The 23,512-nt window shown below is 38.5% G+C and overlaps 1 protein-coding gene across 5 annotated transcripts in view; it reads right to left on the reverse strand.

Moving 5' to 3' along the window:
- The window catches only part of NR6A1 (nuclear receptor subfamily 6 group A member 1), a 217,182-nt gene that overhangs the window by 23,086 nt on the left and 170,584 nt on the right, over window positions 1–23,512 (reverse strand). For all 5 annotated transcript variants that reach the window (XM_082403313.1, XM_082403312.1, XM_082403314.1 and 2 more), the window contains 2 exons: window positions 15,619–15,861; window positions 6,510–6,565 (listed from right to left, as the gene is read on the reverse strand). In XM_082403313.1, the coding sequence (XP_082259439.1) occupies window positions 6,510–6,565; window positions 15,619–15,861 (299 nt within the window). The remainder of the gene's footprint in view (window positions 1–6,509; window positions 6,566–15,618; window positions 15,862–23,512) is intronic.

Raw genomic sequence — 23,512 nt, forward strand, 5'->3', positions numbered from 1 at the left:
TCTTAGTAAGAAAGACATTTCTAAGCCTACTGAATAAAAGAAGAAACTGTAGCTCAGACAAGCAAATTGACTTGCCCATGTCTGAGCAGGAGTTTGAGGAAGAGGCCAAAGTAGCCAAGTATTCAGTCCAGTGCTCTAGCTACTATGCCATATAGGGAGTGGACACACACTTCTTCTCTAAAGTGTTTAATCCAGAGTTGAGGCCAAGCTGGCTAAAGTCAGCACACAAAATGAGAGTGAGTGCTAAGGAAAAACAGCCAGATGAATATTTGTTTCTTGTTCCTATGGAAAGCCTGTGAGGACATTTTCTCCCAAGTCTGTCTGACACAAACCTACATACTTCTTTGCCTGTGAGGGAACCTTGAGCTGCTCCAATCAAGATATGAATAGGCATTTAGAACTGGAAGTTAGCCAACACAGAGGACTTTGAGGGAAAACGAGAAATGTTTAACTGGTGCTCAAGTTGAGTGATTGGTTTAAAATAGTTTGGATTGCATATTGAATTAGAGGATTTGTCTTTTTTTTATTCAGTCACATGTAGCAAAAAAACCCCCAAATCTTTTCTCTTAGAGGTCCTTAGAACACTGAAATTATTGTTTACATTTTATAAGACACATGAAGACAAATGGTGCCATCAAATTACAAGCCATCTACTGAGGCCCTGAATGTGCAGCCTCAGTGATGGTGGTGAGAGCAAAACCAGAACGTCGAGGTCATGAAAGTACTTGAGCTTGGCAAAAAGGGCCAGTTATGGTAAAATCAAGCTTATTCCAGCTGGAAGTCAAAGTTGGACTATACTTGTCTCTCCCTGAGGGTCTCATGGGACACTAAGCAATCATTAATGCATTGAACAGGGGATGGAACTTGTTGGGAGTGCTTCAATCTGGGTGTAAATCTCATCTGTCATTTCCTAGCTGGGTACGTACTGTTGAGCAAATCACTCAAGTTCTCTGAGCCTTAGCTCCCTCATTGGTAAAATGGAGATAATACCACTTCCCTCATAGCTCATGATTCCCTCACTGGGTGCTGGAGCAAAGAAGCATACAGGTTTGAGTCAGATAGACTTAAGAGGTTAATCTAAGATAAAGTTATTAAGTACAGGTGCACAACAGGTGCTCAATAAATGGAAATTCTATCACTTCTTATTTTTAATTACAATTAAACACAGTTAAGAACTTGGAGATAACAGCTCTCTCTTCCTAACACACCACCTAGAAACAGTAAAAGACTAAAAGGAAAATTATATGCCCAGTATCAAAACCCCAAAAGCAATGACAGATGAAATAGGTTTTTCTGAGCATCAGTCTCCTGAATTCTGGAGAGAACATAGAGTCTGGAGATGTAAATGACTGATGATCCCTTGGCATTGTGAGAGAGCCACAGTGGGTACTCAAAAAACATTAGGTAATAATGAGGAAGGTTTTTCACTGAGGAAATGCTTAAGAATCCTTCCCAATGGATAAACTTTCTATTGTATCTAAATGTAAAAAGAATAAATACAAATAAGGCCATATATGAAAAGCCCATAGCTAACATCATACTCAGTGGTGAAAAACGGAAAGCTTTTCCTCTAAGATCAGGATCAAGACAAGGATGCCCACTCTTACCACATCTATTCAAGATAGTACTAGAAGCCCTCGCCAGAGCAATAGGCAAGAAAAAGAAACACAAGGCATCTAAATCAAAAAGGAAGAAGTAAAACTATCTCTGTTCACAGAAGACACATGATCTTATATGTAGATAACTTAAAGATGTCACCAAAAAACTATTAGAACTAATATAAGAATTCAGCAAAGCTGCAGGATACAAAGTCAACATAGAAAATCAGTTGCATTTTTATATACTAATAGTGAATTATCTAAGAGAAAATTAAGAAAACGATCTAATTTACAATAGTATCAAAAAGAATAAAATACTTAGGAAAAACTTAACTAAGGAGGTGAAAGGCTTGTACACTGCTGAAAGAAATTAAAGACATAAATAAATGGAAAGACATTCTGTGTTCATAGATTAAAAGACTTAATATTGTTAAAAAGTCCATACTATCCAAAGTGTTCTACAGATTCAATGTAATCCCTATCAAAATTCCAATGGCATTTTTTTGCTGAAAAAAACAATCCTAAAATTCATATGAAACCACAAAGAACCCCAAATAGCCAAAACAATCCTGAGAAAGAACAACAAAACTAGAGGCCTTGCACTTCCTGATTTCAAAACATATTACAAAGCTAAAGTAATCAATACAGTAAAGTACCGGCACAAGGACAGACATACAGAGCCCCCAAATAAACCCAGACATATGGTCAAAAGATCTTTGACAAAGACGCCAAGACCACACAATGGGAAAAGGAGAGTATCTTCAACAAGTGGTGTTGGAAAAATCGGATATCCATATGCAAAAGAAAATAATTAGAGTTTTACCTTATGCCATATGCAAAAAGCAACTCAGTGGATTAAAGACTTAAACGTAAGACCCAAAACAGTACAACTCCTAAAAGAAAACATAGAGAAAAAGCTTCTTGACATTGGCCTTGGCAATGATTTCTTTTTCTTTTTTTAATTGAAGTATAGTTGATTTACAATATTGTGTTAGTTTCAGGTGTATAGCAGAGTGATTCAGTATTTTTACAGATTCTATTCCATTACAGGTTATTACAAGATAATGGGTATAATTCCCTGTGCTATACAGTATTATCCTGTTGCTTATCTATTTTATATATAGTAGTTTGTATCTGTTAATCCCATACCCCTAATTTGTCAATGACTTCTTGAATATGACATCAAAGCAAAAATAGAAATATAGGATTACATCAAACTAAAAGACTTCTGCAAAGCAAAGGAGACAATCGACAAAGCAAACAGGCAACTTCCAGAAAATTTTTGCAAACTATATATCTGATAAAGGGTTAATATTCAAAATATATAAGGAATTCCTACAACTCAATACTCAATTAACCAATTAATCAGCCTGCTTAGAAAAAGCAAATACTAGGGACTTCCCTGGTGGCGCAGTGGTTAAGAATCTGCCTGCCAATGCAGGGGACACAGGTTCGAGCCCTGGTCCAGGAAGATCCCACATGCCGCGGAGCAACGAAGCCCATGCGCCACAACTACTGAGACTGCGCTCTAGAGTCTGTGAGCCACAACTACTGAGCCCACGTGCCACAACTACTGAAGTCTGCGCACCTAGAGCCTGTGCTCTGCTACAAGAGAAGCCACCGCAATGAGGAGCCTGTGCACCACAATGAAGAGTAGCCCCCGCTCGCCCCAACTAGAGAAAGCCCGCGTGCAGCAACGAAGACCCAACACAGCTAAAAATAAATTAATTGATTTTTTTTAAAAGTAGCAAATACTTGAATAGACATTTCTCCAAAGAAGACATACAAATACCCAACAGGCATATGAAAAGATGCTCAATGTCACTAATCATCAGGGAAATGGAAATCAAAGCCATAATGAGATATTACCTCATGCCTATTAGGATGGCCAGTATCAAACAAACAAGCAAGCAAGCAAGCAAGCAGACAAACATACAAAAAACTCCAGAAAATAAGAAGTGCTGGAGAGGATGGGGAAAACTGGAACCCTGTGCACTTGGGTGGGAATATATCAATAAAATGGTGTGGCGACTATGGAAAACAGTATGGAGGTTTCTCAAAAACTTAAAAACAGAATTATCATATGACGCAGTAATCCCACTCAGGGTATTTCTCCAAAAGAGTTGAAATCAGGATCTTGAAGAGATATCTGCACTCTCACGTTAACTGCAGCCAAGGCCATGTTCACTTTAGCCAAGAGGTAGAAACAACCTAAATGTCCATCGATGGATGAATAGATAAACAAAATGTGCTATATTCTATTTACAACAGCCAGGAAATGGAAGCAACCTAAAATAAATGTCCATCAACACAGGAATGGATAAAGAAGGTGTGGTACATACTACTCATGGAATATTACTCGGCCATAAAAAAGGAATGAAATAATGCCATTTGCAGCAACATGGATGGACCTAGAGATTGTCATACTGAGTGAAGTAAGTCAAAGAAAATATCGTATGATATCACTTATATGTGGAATCTTTAAAAATGGTACAAATGAACTTATTTACAAAACAGAAATAAAGTCACAGATGTAGAAAACAAACTTATGGTTACCGGGGGGAATGGGGGGCGGGATAAATTGGGAGATTAGGATTGAGATATAGACACTACTATATATAAAATAGATAACTAAAAAGGACCTACTCTACAGCACTGGGAACTCTACTCAATACTCTGTAATGACCTATATGGGGAAAGAATCTAAAAAAGGGTGGATATATGTATATGTAAAACTGATTCACTTTGCTGTACAGCAGAAACTAACACAACATCATAAAGTCAACTATACTCCAATAAAAATTAAAAACAAAAAACACAAAGCAAAAACAAACAAAAAATGTGCTATATACATACAGTGAAATATTACTCAGCCTTAAAAAAGAAGGAATCCTGTCATATGCTGCAACATGGATGAACCTTGAGGACATTATGCTAAGCGAAATAAAGCAGTCACAGAAGGACAAGTCCTGCATGATTCCACTTATATGAGGTATCAAAAGTTGCCAAACTCTTAGAAGCGGAAAGTAGAATGGTGGTTGCCAGGGACTGGGGGGAGGACGAAATGAGGAGTTGCTGTTCAATAGGTATAAAGTTTCAGTGATAAGATTAAGAAGTTCTAGAGATCTGCTGTACGGAATGTGCATCTAGTTGACACTACTGTACTGTACACTTAACAATTTGTTAAGGAGGTGTATTTCCTGTTACATGTTTTTTACCACACAAAAAAGAGCAGCTATGAATTGGAGACCAAAATAAATTTGCAAGAGACACATATGACTTGAATAAATGAATAAAAATGTTTGATTTAAAAAAGAGAATGAATGCAGCACACACCCACACCTGACTGCATATGTGCACCAAGCTCATGTGACAGAAAACCCTCCCATACATCATCAGTGTATGTCTAAAACCAACTCTGAATTCCTATCTTTCTCTCATTCCCTCACATTCAATTGGATAAATCCTATCAATTTTACCTATTAGTTTCTTGAATCTATTCTCTCTCTTCAATCTGCACTATCACTGTCCTACTTGAAACCACACTGTCTATATCTCTCGCCTGGACTTCCATAAAGCCCTTTTAACTGCTTTTTCTCTGCCACCAGTTTCACTGACCCTTACCCAGCTCCTCATAAACAATTTACATTGCTAGAATGATCTTTCCAAAACGCAAATTTGACCATATCCCTCTTTCTACTTAAAACCTTTTAGTAGTTGCCTCTTGGTCTACCCCCATAATCCTTGAATCATGGTCCCTGCCCACTAGGGTACTGAAGGATTCACTTCATGGGTCGTAAGCAGATCCAATTCTCTATCATGATGAAGTTCTTCTGCTGGCCAAGTAAGACCAAGCGATGCAGGCTGGCCCCACAAAAGCTTTACTGAAGGAGCTATAATCAAAGTTGGTTGAAGGCCACTTTTTAGAGAACTGATTCCAAACTCAAGGAATCTGCCTTATCTCCTGTCACTTCACAACATGTGCCCAGTGCTCTAGCCTGAGTGAATGAACTCCTTGCCATTCCTTGAAGATTCCTTTTACAGTCTATTCTGTCTAGCAGGAATAAAAGATGTTTGGGTTTCCACCCCTTCTCAACATAGCTAATTCTTCCTTTTCCTTGAAGACTCAGTTCAAACTTTATTTTCTCCAGGAAGCCTTTCCTGAGTGTCTTCAGTCCTCAACCATGGCTCTGGTCCAAACAGAAAAGAAGCGCCTTCTTTCTGTACTCCCTGGGCAACCTCTGATATCACCCACTGTATTATGATGTCCGTTTACGTAGCTGTCTTTCCCACTACACTGAGTTTACAGTACAGGGGGCCTGGTACAGAGTAAGTAATACTGAGTAAATGTTTGTGGGACTGAATGGGTATTACCTTCCCTACTTTACAAACAGGCAATCAATGAACTTTCTGCTGAAATATCTTTAGCGACACTGAACAGCAAAGTAGTCTTGCTGATTTCTGCCAGACTAAGTAACTACAACCTTAAGTGACTGACATAAAAAGTCCTCTGGGAAATTCCATGGTGGTCCAGTGGTTAGGACTCCGTGCTCTCACTGCGGAGGAACTGTGTTCAATTCCTGGTCAGGGAACTAAGATCCCATAAGCCGCGTGGCACGGCCAAAAAAAAAAAAAAATCTGCTGGATGCTTTAGAACCAGAATTGGATTCATCTTCTGTAAAAATCCTTAGGAAGAGTTGAGGCATCACAAGTGGAGCTTTAACCATTATCTTATATATTTAAGATGTTCAAAGCACTTTCATATCCAGGCTCTAAAAGCAGTTTTACAGGAATGAAAGTAAAGATGGCTCCCCCTAGCAGCAGATAAGAGGATCAAGGTGAGCAGCTACAGGAGCATCTGGAGGCCTGAGCTTTCAGGGTAGATCACAAAGAGTAAGACCTAGAACTCACCTGGACTGGCCCAATGCTCTTATTCCGGCCTCCAGGCATGCCATCTTCTCTGATTGCTGGAAGGAAACATAAGTTAAGACAGTAAGAAGCATGCCCACAGAAGTCTAGGCACAAAAAGAGAACTTATTTGGCCAAAAGCATAAGGTAGTAATTGGTGAAGCTAAGAATAAAACACCTATCTTTCTGGACCCAAAGCACATATTCTTTCCATCATTCCAGGCTAGCTCATAGGCAGCGATACTTTTGGGCCCCCAAGGCACTGGATACACACTACACACACTGTATACATTCAATATGCTCAACAAAGATGACAGCATTAATAGTCCTACAGTTACAAATATCCCACCAAGATGATGCATTTGAAGGCCTTGATAAATTCAAGGAGGCGGGGCGGGGGGGGAGATAAAAAGAATACTCCCATTTTTAAATAAAATATTTTTTATTTCCAGTCTGGGTTTGAGACTAATTTGCAGGATGAGGAAAACAGGTTTTTTGTTTTTTTGTTTTTTAATTACTCAGAATTTTGACCTCGTTGGCTCTTTTCTACAAAGGCAGTCAGTAGAGTTCCCTTGCGGTTGATTTCCCACTCATGTAATTCAACAAAAAGAAGCTATTTAGCATTTCCTAACTATAAAAAGCAAACTTTAAATAGTACCAGCCTCATTAAGAATAACAACTACTAACACTATTACCATCATTGTTTACAGAGCACTTAATACAGGGGCACAGACAAGGAACCCCTGATTTGCAATTATAGAAGGGCTCTGGCGTCTGGCAAAGCTTTCTGGAAAATATAACTTCTGAACCGAGTCTTAAAGGATAAATATGATTTATGCAGGCAGGAAAAGGGTGCTCCAGGTTGAGTGGACAGTATACAGAAAAGCTTCAAGTTGAAAGTAAGCATGGAGTGCTCTTTCTGGGAATTTCCAAGTGGTTCAGTCTGGCTGAAGCGTGTGTGTGTGTGTGTGTGTGTGTGTGTGTGTGTGTGTGTGTGTGTGTGTGTGTGTGTGAGAGAGAGAGAGAGAGAGAGAGAGAGAGAGAGAGAGAGAGAGAGAGAGAGAGGAGAGACGGAGAGACGGAGAGACGGAGAGAAGAGTAGCAAGAGATAAGACTGAAGAGGCCAACTGGGGCCAGATCATAGAGGGCCTTGGATGCCAGGCTAAGAGTATGGACTTTAGCAGAGGAGCCTGAGGATAAGATGGAATGCAGGGGAGGATGTGGTCATGTTGGCATATTTGAAAAATCTTTGTGATGGCAACTGTGGAAGGTGGCTTAGAGAGGGTAATATTAACAGAGAAGTAATGGCATCATGTGAGAGCAAGCTTTGCTATAATACACCTGGCTCCAAAAAAAATTAACACGAACAATCTGTAAAGTCCTTAGGGCAGGGCTGGTTGCCTCAAAAGCTAAGGGCTCCAAGTCTTAACAGTAACCTGTGGTAACTGAAAGGCTGACAGGAAGTTCATTTTCTTTAAAGCAGCCATTATTAGTCTTAGAAGATTACACACTCAGAATTAGTCAAGCTTGAGTCTAAATCCAGTTTCTGCCAGGTCTGTGTAATTACAGACAAGTTTTCTTCTTCTCTCTGAACTTCAGTTTACTTAAGAATAAAGAGGGCTATTGGAACCTGCCTTATGGGGTATTGTGAGGATAATATATAATTTAGCTAAAGCACCAAGCAAAGGGCCTGGCATATGAAGTAGGAGGTAACAGTCTGCTTTACAAGGCTGCTGTGAATTTGGGTCAAGAAACATAGACAGCTAGATATATATTATCTAGATGCATGCTGGTTGTTGTCTAGAAGCTCTCTTTCAACCTTATTTCAAGTTCTAAACATCCTCAAAATTCCTCCTCTGCTGTTCCAGGGTCAATGACAGTCTTCAGATACTCATATTTCCAATACTGGTATCTCACACGTCTTTGCTTCAGCTCACAGGTACAGAACAAAGATCTATCACTGGCAGATAGAATACTGAATATTTCTCACTTGGTACTTCACTCTCAGTGTCTTGGAGGTGAGGAAGGAACTCAACTTGCTTTCCTTTTTGTTTAAAGGGCCAGAAATCTTAAAGATTTATATCTTGCCCATTTCACCTTCGGATATTTAAAAGCTCGTGTTGTCCCTCAACCCCACCTGGAGTAAGAAACTCCTATACGTGTTAGATAGTATCATGGGTAAAATTAACCCATGAGGAAAGTATTAGTATTATCACTCCCACTGAACAGATGACTCTAACGCTCAGAAAAATGAAGTATTTTGCTTAGGGTGATAGAAACTAAATATCAGAATCAGACTATCAGATTGAGACCAACCTTCTTTCCACCACTACAATTTCCCGAAGTGTGTGTGCATCCCATTGGAGAAACATAATTTTAGGTGGTGCATAAACTCTTAACTGTACATTTATCCTAATGTGCATTAAAAATACTGATTTTCCATTCACTGAGGTGATAAAAATTCCGTTTGAAAATTTACTTTGATTTTTTCAAAAAGATAATTTAAAGAAGAACATAAACAACTGGTTTAATCAGAGATGGTAACATCTGTTAAGACGGCATGATACTGCCTGAGGTGTGGGCAGCAATACCACATGTCACAGTACCTCTGTTAAGAACCTGGATCATATTTTAAAACTTATATTCAGATACATGAGACTGCATTTGATCCTCACAACAACCTTAAAAAGTATATACATTATTATTATCCTATGCAGTTTAGACACGAGGAAACGAAAGCTCAAAGAGGACAAGGGACTTGCTCAAGGTTATTCAGCGAAGAACTGACAGAGCTGGGATTTCAATTTAGGTCTTCTGATTCTAAAGTTGTGCTTGTTCCTTGATGCTACACTGAGCTAAGAGCAAGTTTTTCAGCAGGGCTGAGAGTCTTCTGGTAGTGAAGTTATTAAAACAAAACAACAGAACAAAGGGCTTCTGGGTATAGGATCACAGGAACGGTTCTGTGCACCTCTCGTCTAAGCCTAAGAGAATGGCACCAGCTATGGTTCTTCTATCTACTCAGAAGAAGCACAAATACTTTTTCTGCTCTAGAACTCATGTACCTACTATTCCTCACTTGCTTAGGCCTGGGTAGCCAACCAAACCCAGAAATCAGAAAGGTAGAAAGACACAAAGCTAACTACATCAAAGCGCTGTTCAAAATCCACTGGTGCTTCCCTGTGGTCTATGGGCTAATTAAATACAAGCTCCCTAGCTTGGCATTCAAGATCCTCTGTGATCTGGTTCTTATGGGACTCTCCATCCTCATCTTTAGCCACAAATGTTACACTGTACCTACAGAGAACTATTTGTTAGTTCTTGAACATGTCATGCTGTTTTACAACACAGTTTTGCCTCTGCAAGTGTTGCTGCCTCTATTGAGAAACAAACTTCACAGTGGAAAAATCTGACACCACCACGTTACCCAAGTGACACCACCTTAACTAAGTGACTCAAGTTAAAATGACCAATAATGGGACAAACTTACACCATGCGCTCTTGATAGGATGCACTAAAAGGAAAGAACATTGTTTTTGTGGCATTCTTGCCAAAACTGCATAACCGCAACGTAACTGTGAGGAAAGTGACAAACCCAAATTGAGGGACAGTCTACAAAATAAATGATTTGTTTTCGTAAAAATTGACAATGTTATTAAAGACAAGAAAAGAATGAGGAACCACTTCAGATTAAAAGAGATTAAAGAGACCTAAGAACTAAATATAATGTGTGATTTTGGATTGGCTCCTAGATTAGAAAATAGAAATTGCTACAAAGGACATTGGGATAACAAGTGAAATTTAAATACGGTCTGCAATTAGTTAATAGTATTATGTCATGTTAAATTTCCTGATTTTGATAATAGTGCTGTGGTTATGTTAGAAGGAAAGGGGAATGAAATCTGTAACTTACTCCCAAATAGTTAAGAACACACACACAGAAGAGAGAGGGACAGAAGGGGGAGTCATTTTTACAAAGCTCTTTAAGTTTGTAAGGAGCTTGAACTTCTATTCCTTCAAGATTCTGCTCAAATATTATCTCTCCTTGAGATTTCTCGGTGCTCCATTTTTATCCTGGTAAAGTGATACGGCAATGCCACAGGATCACTGTCTCAACAATGTCATTCTACAAACACCAACCTCCTCCAAGCTTTCCTTAACCTTTTCACTTTTGAACTAGTTATCTAGCAAGTTATGAGACAACAAAGTTATGGGAATTTTAAATATTTTCGCATAATTACTTAACTGATATGAATTCCCCATGTGGCTCAGTGTAGCTTCCTCTTGCCTCTGATGATTTTAACAATATTTCCCCCATCCCACTTCCTACCCTGCCCACCCCCCACCACAGTCAATTCATCAAACCAGGAAGCATCCTACACTAATTGGGACACAAGAGAAAAGCAGGACTTGGTCATGGCCCGTGAGAGGATCACTGTCTAATAATGGGGGCAGCGGGGGAAACAGACAAGTACACAGACAAAGAGTACAAGGTGATCAGCGTTATGCAGAGAGCAAAAAAGGGCGATGGAAGCACAAAAGGGTTATCTGGTGGGGGGTGGTGTCAGAGAAGGCGTCTTAGAGGATGTTACAAATAAAAGCTGAGTCTAGAAAGAAAAGTATATATAGTCAGGTGAAGAAGAGGGGGTAGAACATTCCAGGAAGATGAAACCAAATGTGCAAAGCCCCCAAAACATGAAATATCCTTGAGTTGTTGGAGAATTGGATTATGTGGGAAGAGCAGCAGAGGGAGAGGGAAGGGATGCCAGAGGTCTTGAGAATCATTCTGAGGAGCCCGACTTTACCTAAAGACTGCAAGATGTGTGAGGAGTATGTGTTTTGGGGGTATTGGGGTAGTAGTGGGGATGGACAGAAAGGGCCCAGCCTCTACTCACCACCCTTATTTAAATCTCCCTCATTGCTTTGCTAATTAATTTCCTGACCAGCCAAGTTCAAGGTCTGAAAAGATATCTATGCCCAGAGATGGGGGGCATAGGCTGAGTGTAGGCTCACACATGACAGCTGTATTTTTTAACAGTTAATTTTTTTAAATTTTGAGGCTAAGTTTAGATTTATAGAACAATTGCAAAAACAGTACAGAGATTTCCCGTATACTCTACACCCAGCTTCCCCTTCTGTTAACTAAGCCTACATAGCCATAGATCATTCATCAAAACTAGAAAATTAACTTTGGTAGAACACTATTCACCAAAGACTTTATTCAGATTTTCCCAGTTCTATTAATGTCCTTTTTCTGTTCCAGAATCCAATCCAGGATCTCACAATGCATGCAGCTGTTATGTTTGCATAGTCTCCTCCAATCTGTGACAGTTGCTTAGTCTTTCCTTAACTTTTGTGACCTTGACACTTCTGGAGAGTATTTTGTAGAATGCCAATTATTTTGAAGAATATTGCTCAATTTGGGCTTGTATGTTTTCTCATGATGAGACTGGGGACAAATCTATCCATCCCTGTGTGTGTATATGTGCATATGTATATGTGTGCCCTTCTTAGTGATCATATCAGGGGGTACGTGATGTCAATGTAAACACACTGATGTTACTCTTGATCTTTTGGCTAAAGTGATACCTGTCAGAATTCTCTACTGAAATGTACTATTTTTCTCTTTGTAATTACTAAATATTCTGAGACTATTCTAAATATTCTGTTTCTGTTTAAACCCATGCTCTCTTATTTTAGCATCCATCAGTGGATCTTGCCTATAGCAACTACTATGGTGTTCTAATGGTGATTTTCTATTTCCCTCATTTTTTCTACACTTACTAGAATTCCTCTATAAGGAAGAATCATCATTCCTCTATTTATTCAGTTCATTTTATCAGTATGAACTCATGGATATTTTATTCTTTGGGTTATAAAGTAATATATATATATATATATATATATATATATATATATAAATTCTCTGGGTTAAAAACTAATATAAACTAACATATATCTAAATATCTATATCTATAGCACCTTCTAACTTTCTGGCACCACAAGATGCTCCAGACTCATCTCATATATTCCCTGCCTCAGCCCTAAAATCAACCAGTTCTCCAAGGACTCCTGATTCCTTTTATTGATATTTAGAAACCAAGATATGGACGCTAGGTGTGCTCGTTACTATTGGGGGTGTCATTGCTTCTAGCCCCTCTCAATGGCTGAGCTAGGAAATATATGTATGTATACCAACTCATGTATCTATACACACATCTATATTTTTTTTATCTATCTAAACATGAGTCCATATTACAACAACCTCTGACTCCAATCTAGCACCAGAGGTTTCATTCTAGCCTTCCCCTTTCCTGATTTATAACTTCTTTCCCTGATGTGAGAAACCCAACTCTCATTATCAACAGTATTATTTCCTTATTTGTTCAACCCTAGTATACAAACAAAGTAGTGAAAGAATTCCTAAACCATAACCTTGAGAGAATCAAATTTATAAACCAGAGTGCTTTGTTTGTATACAGTTCTTTTTGTCTTCAGTTTTAACAGTATACAGTCAATACAGTATACTATTTTCCAAGGCCAGCTCCTTTCTTCCTCGTTCCCTTCAGTGTGGCTATGTGATTTATTTGTAATATTAGACTCATTTGCTATATGCTACAGTCTCTCTCCACCCCGCCCCCTCCACCATACTGGTTGCTTTAAAAAAATTTATATACAGTGAAATTCACTTCTTTTGTGGTGCTCAGTTCTATAGCTTTTGACTATAGATGCATAAAATTATGTGTCAAACACCATAGTTCCATCACCCCAAAAATACTCCAATGGCAACTGCAATTTTAATTCGGCTTTCTCAGCACCAACCAGGAGGTGGCAGGGTTTCTCTCTGAGACGCAGCCTTCACCATGCAACTGAGCCTGTCTGCTCTGCATGCAAATGGGCCTAGGAAGGCAGCTCTACATCCCTCACACCTCATGTGTCATCTTCTCATGGCTATGGCTAGACGGGTTATGTGGGTAAGCTTCTTCCTCCCTGAAATAGGCAAGTTTGGCTGAAAGCCTCAGAATCTCACACTCTTGACTGAATAAGCAGGACGATTCATCAGAGAGAGCAGTCAAGAAAGCAAGCAACTCATAAATATGCTTTGATAAAATACTCTCAGTGAAGGCAACAAAGGAAGATGAGAAAACTGGAGACCAAAACCAAGTCAGATGACCAGACTCTCTCTTCAAGACATTACTTGGTGGCTTGTAAGGATTTCTGCAGGAGTAAACTGATAGTGGGGAAAGGAGAGGATTTCTAGGTAGCAGAAGGAACCTAGCACAGGCAGGACAGTGCAAGGCATGCTTGAGGTACAATAAATTCTGGACAAATGAGGTTAGAAACATAGACAGGGGACAAAGTTGGTAACAGTTTAAATGCCCTATTAAATGTTTTTATCATTCAGTAAATATAGCACATTCCAACACGCAACTAGTTATCCCATATGGTAGACATGTGAAGCAGTGTGTTGTCCGTGTGGTTAGGTACAAGTTTTGCTTGATTAATAACAAATTACATTTTAAAAATTATTAACTGTCAATACAACAACCACTAATCCAACTACCTGTAAGTCATTTTACTTCCCTAAGCTGCCTCTGTAAACTGAGGGTAATAGTTAACAATAGGGTTGTTATGTGTATTTAATGAGATAATGCATAGAAAGTATATAAGACTTTTTTGGTACACACAATGCTCAGTAAATATTAGTATTGTAAGTAAATTATAAATGACCTATATTTACCTAAATGCCCTTCTATATCTCTCTTACCTCTCTTCATAATAGGCAAGTTTTCAAAAAATTCTTATTATCCCATACACAATTTAAAAAACCAGTCTGAAGTGTCTGCTACAAAACCAATTTGAACAATTCATTAAATCTGACTAATCCCCACCCCATACTACTACTATGAGCTCTTAACACCTTGCTGGTTATTTTATATACATTGTCATATTTAATCCTCTACAGAGCTCTGAAAGTTAAGTATTATCGTACCATTTTAAAGGTAAGATTTAGCATCAGAGACATAAAGCAAACTGCCCAAGGTCACAGAGCTAGTCTGTCACCAACCTCTGCCCTCCTGAGCCTCTATTCTTTTACTGAACTGCACTGCACCGCTCTCCACCCTCCATGAGAATACTCCTGAAGTTCTGACATCGGCCCTCTTTCTCTTCTGTATCCAAGTTCTCTCTTTGGGTGATTTCTACCCACTAACAAAAGTTTACCACCTCTATGCCAACAGCTCCACAAACTTCTATTTGTAAGCAGGACTTTTCACTGCAGTTCCAATCCGACTTCCTTAGTGGACATCTATGTGTGTGTCCTTCTCAGGTACTTCAAATTCAGCACCTACCAAGGCCAACATTTTGCCCCATTCTTTTATTAATTCATTTACTATTAATTCGAATGATCAGCTTCAACCTCTGGTACTGCCCAATACTCAGTATGTCACCAACTCCTATCAGGTGAGCTTCTCCCACATCTCCCCATCTGTGCCATTACTTTCCCCTCCTCTCCTTCAGATCCTTCATACCTTTCTTCTGGACTCTTCTAAAAACTTTCTAGGTGGTTTTTCTGCTTCCCCCACCCCAATCCATTCTTCAAAGCTGCCCTCTGGATTAACCCCCTTAGAATACTGGTTTATTCATGTCATCTTAGGCTAATGGCTCTTGGAAAACTTCCCAATAAATCCCAAATTCTTCACCAACCTGGATGCAGATTTCTGGGTATGCCCAACCTGAGTATGCCATGCTTGTACCAAACAAAATGATAACACATTCAGGGGACCTACTGCCTTCCTGCCGTTTCATATAAAATTCCTGCTTCCTTTCATCATGCCCTGAAAAAAGAACTAGTGGAGTATATTAATCCTAGTTAGTGCCTGATTGTTAATTGGGGTCTTGCCACATGGACCCTGTGCATTCATTCTCACAGGATCCTTAACATCTCACCAGTCTTTTCTTCCACCTAATCTGGGAGATCCCTGTAGGCAGATTCATTTTTGGGTTATGAGTACACAGTACAAGTGCAGGCTTGGGAAATGAATAACTTCAAGGCTTAATGGCTGACACTAAAGATAAAGTGATGGGTGAAGCGTGGGCCACAAGCACCACTCACCCTTCCGGTTCATCCCCATCTGGAGGCATTTGAGCAGGCGGCAGTACTGGCACCTGTTCCTCTGCTTCCGAGACATGACACAGTTCTTGTCACGACTGCACCGATATACCCGCTTGTTGCAAATGCTCCTCTTGAAAAACCCTTTGCACCCCTCACAGGAGATGATTCCATAGTGCAAGCCTGTGGCGCGGTCCCCACAAATGAGACAGGTTCGTTGTTCAGCCCGATCATCTGGAACAGAAACTGAACATATGCAAGTTAGAGCACAGTGGAAATAATGGCTTTAAGCCTGCAGATCTAAAATTAGCAACCCTGGATAGACCCAAAACATTACCCTCTCCAGGCTAACTGGCAAAGAGATGGCATCTTTAAAGCCCTTGTTGTAGGAACAGACTCCTGCATCTACCTGTAGATACTGCAAACATAGCCTAATTAAAAAAATAACTCACGTTCCTTCCTCTGAGTTTCATCATCACTTGGACCAGTAACCAAGTCAGAAACCTGGAAGGTATCTTTGACTCCTCCCTCTCCCTTACCTTCTTTAGCGACAGCCCATCACTTCTACCCTGTAGGAAGGTGGTAAGGATTACTTATCATGTATGTAAGTGCCCAGCATATGGTATATACCCAATAAATGATAGTTATAATTATTAACAAGTGAAGAAGCTTCCATGCCCAGCTAAGCCATCCACGCATCCAACAGATATATACTGAGCAACTATTCTCTTCTAGGCACTGTTGTAAGGCATGGATACAGCAATGAATAAAAGACCCTGGTGAAGCTTACATTCCAGCAGAACATCTACTCTGTGTCCAGGCCCTGTACTAGATATTGGGTATTCAGAAATAAATCATCATAATCCCCACAGTCAAGGAACTCACTGTCTAGCAACAAATAAGTTAGTCAAAGCAGAAATTCAGGCTGGAATATAGCTCTTCACTTCCTCTTCCCTCAAATTCCACTTTGGACCAAGCAACTGCCAAAGAACAGGCATATGACAAAAAAAAGCGCCTTGGTGAACTATGTCAGACCTTGGTAGCGGGTCCAAGAAACCTCCAGCAGAGAAAGACAAATATCATATTATATTACTCACATAGAAAACAAACTTCTGGTTACCAAAGGGGAAAGGGAGGGAGGGATAAACTGGGAATTTGGGATTAACAGATACATACTACTATATATAAAATAGATAACAAGGACCTACTGTGTAGCACAGAGAACTATATTCATTGTCTTGTAATAACCTATAATGGAAAAGAATCTAAATATGTATATAACCAAATCATTCTGCTGTACACCTGAACACTGTAAATCAACTATATACCTCAATTAAAAAAACAAAAAGGAAAAAAGAAACCTCCTGGAAAGATTCTGATCTGTGCCAAGCACCTAACACATGTTATTGTGCTGAATCATCACAACAAACCTAACTGAGGTACCCTTATTTTACAGCTGAGGAAACTCATGAAGCTCATGAGGTAATATAACTTTTCAACAGTCACCCATCTAGTAAGAAAGGGAGCTAGGGCTGGAACCCCCAAAGTCTATGTACCTAACCAACATACTCTGTGGCCACGGCACGGCAAATCTATCCATTCTACGCAGGTAAGTCAAGCCCTTCCCTTGGGAAACACACACACACACACACACACACACACACACACACACACACACACACACACACCTAAAAAAAAGCCAAGGTCTCCCTTTGTAAATGAACAAACAGAAAGAAGCAAACTGTCCCAAATGGTGCTCATCCAGATGTCAGATAGAGATTTCTGCACCTCCGATTCTTATAAGGGACTTGAAGGGTATTTAAAGCATGTTTACATTCATTATCTCACTTGTACCAAGACCGGGGCATGGATTATTTTTATCTTATAGATACGGCAAAGAAAATTCGTTAAGTACCAATCGTGTACCATGCAATGTTCAAGAAGTTTTTACTGTCTTATTTATTCATCTCAATGACTGTGAGAGGTATCTTTATCCCCGTATTACACAATCAAGAATCTTAAGAGTTAAGAAAGAGCCTTAGAAATTGGCTCGAACAGACCTTTACCTGAGGCATGAAATGAACTCCCTCTACGATATTCCAAGACAAGGGGTTGGAACTCTACTTGCACATATCCAGTGACTCAATAAGGTACTTCATTCCATTCATTCCATTTTAGATAGTTTTAATGGTTCAAAAGCTTTTCTTTACACTGAGCCAAAGTCTATTAACCTGAAGCTTTCCTCATTGCCCTGAGTTACGTGCTCACGGGCAAAAAATAAATGTATAACCTAGCCTAGTTCATATACCAACCATTCAGAGATTTAAAGATAAGTGGGGTTCCTAACTGTGAATTTTTCTTCTCCCATTTCTTATTCTTAATCATATAGTATCAAAATTTCTCGTAAAACAAAGTATCCAGAACTAAATGGTTTGATTTTCTTAATTTAAGACTCAATTAGTTTTCTTTATGTATCTGCAGCTATCGACACCAGTATACACATAGTATTTTATAATTCTCGACACTATGCTATAAAAATGCTACACATTTTATAATTGGAAAAAAATGAAGCTTAAAGAGGTAAGGAAATTTAATTGGTTATATAATCAGGAGTGGAACTGAAATTAGAATTCAAGACTTTCTGATTCTGAGACTGCTGTATTTCCAATCCGCCCTACATTTAATTCACATCTGGTTCACAGACATCTAAATCCTGAAGTATTTATCACATATAACATTAACTCATGTCTTTCTTGTTCCATTCTTGGGAAGGGTAGGATTTCTAAACCCAACAGTAGGACTTTACACTTGTCTCTGATCAATTTTATCTTTATATAAGAAATTCTATGTGTCATTCTGGTCTATGGAACTCTTTGGGGATCCGGTCCTGCCACCCAGTATATTAGTTATTTCTCACTCCTCCTCCTTTTCTCTAATATTGTATGGTCAATATTAGATCATTTTCATTTCCAACCTTAAAACAATATTCAACAGAAATGTGGCCTCAGGCAAGCTGCTGGAGCCCCTTCTCAATCTGACTTAACCAAATTAACCATCTGGAAACAGTTGTTCAACTAGTTTGTCCGTTGATTAGGCCAGACATTTCTCTATCTTATACATAAGGATATCATGTTATACGCCTCACTGAAATTTTTCTGTCTTATACATAAGGATATCATGTTATATGCCTCACTGAAATTTCAGATTCATTACATCTACAGTATTCTTTGACTAGTGAGCCTAACAACACAAAGGAGATGTTCATAACCATTCAGCACTCTTAATCTATTCAATGTTCTTAATCTGTTAGTCTACCTGAAAATATAATGGGAAAAAAATCAGGCAAATAAGCGCTTCAAAGTAGAGACTATGGGAAGAGAGCCAATATTTTATAATAATTTTAAATGGAGTATAATCTACAAAAATACTGAATCACTATGTTGTACACTTGAAACTAATATTGTAAATCAACCATACTTCAATTAAAAAAATATATATATATATAAAACACCACCACCAACAAAAACAATAGCAACAAAAACAAAGTAGAGACTATGGCTCTTAGTAACTGTAGTGCTCAGTAAGATGACAGAGTTGTTGATGAAAATCTGAGGGTTTGAAAAATGACAGGTATTTAAAACTCTGAACAAGGCAGCTTGCTATCTACAAAAATAGCAATGGGTTAAAAAATAGTAGGAGAGAAGACTCTAACTAATTTATCAGAGAAGTTCAATGTTTGTCTTGATCAGGAATACTAGAAGGTAGAAGGACTCAGACAGTGTACTCTAAAAATACCATTTCCTATGAACAGGAGCCAGGACTCCTAAGAGAAATGGTTGATTTCAGGTTTGAGGCAGAATGTATACAAGATGAGTCTTGTACTACCCAAGACTAATAATGGGGTTATGTCAAAAGGATACAGGGAGCAACATAAAAGCCTCCCATTGGCCTTAAATGGAGCAGACTATGCATCAAAAAGAATAATGATGGCAATGGATTAAAACACTTCAGATATAAAAATCAATGAGTTCATAATAATATTAAAAAGAAAAACTTCATTAGTTACCACTGGAGGTTTCTAGGACACCAATTCAGTATTCTGAAAACTGATGAATGAAGGGAAAAAATATCAAACATTAAAGTAAAAACTATTGGAATCTTCCTCTTTTGCTCTCCTCCCCATGAGAAAGAGAAGAGAGGAGGGTGAACACTAAGACAGTTTTTAAGAACTTTAAACTTTAATTGAGAAGACTGGCATTAGGTAAACAGATTTGCCTGGCAGTCAAGGGAAGAGGCTTGGGTGGGGAGGTAGAGTTGAACTCGGGCCCCATGGCAAGGTAAGTCTCAACTCAATGATGGAAAGGAAAGAGACAACTGTCAGCTCTACAAAATCTTCTGAGCAGAGGCAGTAGAACATAGAGATTAAGAACTTGGTCTCTAAAGTCAGAATCCTTGGGTTCAAATCTAGGCTCTGTGACTTGCTAGCTGTGTGACTTTGGAAAGCTTCTTAACCTCTCCAGAGGTACCTCAGTTTCTAGTCTATAAAATGTGGATCATACTACCTTCTTCAGGGAACTGTTGTGAGAATCAATGAGTTAACAGATTACCTATAAATGACATGGAGCTCTAGCTTCCTCATGGTCTGTATTAGAATGAGACAGCATTACGAACTCTCAAGTACTAGACAATATTGTTGACTGCCTTTTTTTTTTTTCCTAACTTAAAAAACTTAAAAAATTCCACTAGCACAAAGGAGGAGTATTCAGTCAGTCTGGTGGCAGGGTAAGGTAATAACAGATTTCCTAGAGGAGGTGAGTTCTGAAGTATGCCTACCAGTTAGACAAGTGAAAGGAGAGGAGAGTATAAGCAGAAGAAACAACTGGCATATAAAGTAATGTCTCAATTTTGGCGCTAGAAACCTCTAACTTGGGTTTTCCTCGAAACAATCTGATTCATTTCTAAAATAGCCAATATAGTTTACTAAGCTTCAGCAAGACTAACTCAAGATGAGTTACCCAGAAATATCCACAGATACAACATCAAGTTATGTCCTACCCCTCTATATGTAAAAGTCATGATTTGCCCAGAATTTTTTTCCTGCAAGATGTTCTCAAGGATGCTTGCTGGTTACTCATGAGAAATAAATGTAACCACACATGGGCATTGTTAGAAAGAAAGGTAACATGCTTGTCTTTGCTATACTCTTTCAAAATTTATAAACAATCTTAAGAATTTATTTTTAATCAGAAATAATTCTAATGCAGGTAACAGGAACTATCATATAATTTTCATTTCTTCACACGTTAACACTCTCGAGTAGAGAGAGAAGGGCTAATGCAGAGCTCGGTTAGGGTCACTATGGACACAGATTAATCTTCAGAGGCAGAAACATCAAGTTCAAAGGAAATAATGAAAATGATGAATAAGGCAGCTGATATGGTTGGCTTAGAAGATTAATAACAATCTGAACCAGGTAAAAGCCCTAGCAACGTCTCTTCAGGGTACCAGTGACACGTGCCTGCTCACACAAATTGATGTTCCTGTTTCTACATCATTTAGCAAGAACAAAAAGTAAATGAATACAAGGATATTTATAAATGAATCTATCTGGTCGTCAATCTGACCAGAATTTTACAATACTGAGGTTCTTGCTTTATAAAAGTGGCAGGACCCCTTAGTTACACCTAACCAAGATTATACTGCAGTATTAAGTCTCAATCAAAAACATTAACAGTGGGCTTCCCTGGTGGCACAGTGCTTAAGAATCCACCTGCCAATGCAGGGGACACAGGTTCGAGCCCTAGTCCGGGAAGATCCCACATGCCACGGAGCAACTTAGCCCGTGCGCCACACTACTGAGCCTGCACTCTAGAGCCTGCGAGCCACAACTACTGAAGCCCGCAAGCCTAGAGCTCGTGCTCTGCAACAGGACAAGCCACCGCAATGAGAAGCCTGCGCACCACAACGAACAGTAGCCCCCGCTAGCTGCAACTAGAGAAAGCCCGTGCGCAGCAACAAAGATGCAACTCAGCCAAAAATAAATAAATAAATTTATTTTAAAAAAAAACCAAACCATTAACAGTAACATCTGGTACCATGACTGCTACACAGAAGAAGCTCATTTTGTTGAATGAATGAATGAACGAATGAATAAATACTATGGCTTAGTGCAGTGTTTTCGAAATTATGTCATAACCCATAGCATCACGACTAGCATTTTTGGAAGAAATGAAAGAAAATATCAAAGTGCATCACATGTAGTAAGGGTAAGATATTGTGAAACCTTTCTTTCAATTAAAGTGTGTGCGTTTTATGTCTGTGTGTACATGTGTGCAGTGGATCACAATGTACTATGGATCAAACTGTAAAAAGTTTAAAATACACTGATTTCGTGGTTAAGACACACTGGGTATGAATTCCAGCTCTGCCACATCCTAGCTTTGTTAACTGTGGACACACGACTCAGTTCTCTTAAGTCTCACTATCAACTGTAAAATAGAGATAACAATAGTACTCACCTCATGCAGTTGCTAGGGAATAAAACGACTATAGGTATACAACAACAACAGCTAACATGTACCTGGTGTTTATTATGTAACAAGTTCTGTTCTATATGTGTCACATATAATAATTCACTCATTCCTCACAACTCTATTATCCCCATTTTGTAGATGTAAAAGACTGAGGCACACATAGGATAAAAAATATGCCCCAGGTCCTCAACAGGACCTAGCTATCTAGTAGGCAGCAGAGCCAGGATTCTAAGCAGACAATCTTGAACCAGGATCTGAGACCTTTCATACTACACTATACTGCTTAATACAATTCCTAATATACAGTAAATACAATAAATGTCAGTTGTGCTATTGTTATTAAAGATACATTTCCTGTAAGATCAGAACCTGATAAAAAAATTGCAACTTATGAAACATTCTGGAAAGTATTTTGTTTAAAAAAATCCATCTTAACAGCAATAAATAGTGCTTTAATAAAAAAAGAAAAGGCTTTGATAGAAATCAAATTATTATTATTAAACTCTTGGCAAATTAGGAATAGAAAAAAAACTTGCTTAATATGATAAAGACTATCTAAAGAAACCTGTACCAAATATCACACTTAATGGTGAAATGCTTTAAAAAACCTTTTCTTTTGAGATTGGAAGACAAGGATGGCCCATTATAAATACCTTCATTCATCATTGTACTGGAGGGTCTAGCAAGCACGGTAAAATTTTTAAAAAAATACAAAAACTAACTATATTTCTATCCCAGTCACAAACAGAAATGAAATTTCAAAAGATGCCATTTACAATAGCATCTAAACATATAAAATACCTAGGTTGCAATCTAATAAAGACATATAAGATCTCTATGTAAAAATTTTAATACACTTATTTAATGTGAAATTGAAGAATATTTCAATAAATGGACAGGTATGTTATGATCATAGGTTGGAAGAGTTATTATTGTAAAGATCTACAGAGTCAGTAAAATTCCATTCAAAATCCCAATTCTGTGTGTGTGTGTGTCTGTGTGTGTATACCTGACAAGCTAATTCTAAAATGTATATGGAAATGCAAAAGAACAAAAATAGCACAAATACTTAAGAAAAAAATAAGATGACTTTATCTACCATATATCAATATTCATTTTAAAGCTATAGTAATTAAGATATCTTTTACTGGCTCACAGGTAGACAAACAGACCAAAGGAACTGAATGGAGAATCCTACAACATCATCATACATATATGGATATTTAATTTATGATATGAGTGGCACTGCAGAGCAGTGAGGAAAACACAATTCTTTTCCAAGAACAATGTTGGGACAATCAGATACCTAATACGGAAAAAAAAATGAAACTTGATTCTACCTCACCCCATGCAAAATATTTAAT

This window comes from Balaenoptera borealis, assembly GCF_965194805.1.
Source record: "Balaenoptera borealis genome assembly, chromosome: 8".
Taxonomy (NCBI): Eukaryota; Metazoa; Chordata; class Mammalia; order Artiodactyla; family Balaenopteridae; genus Balaenoptera; species Balaenoptera borealis.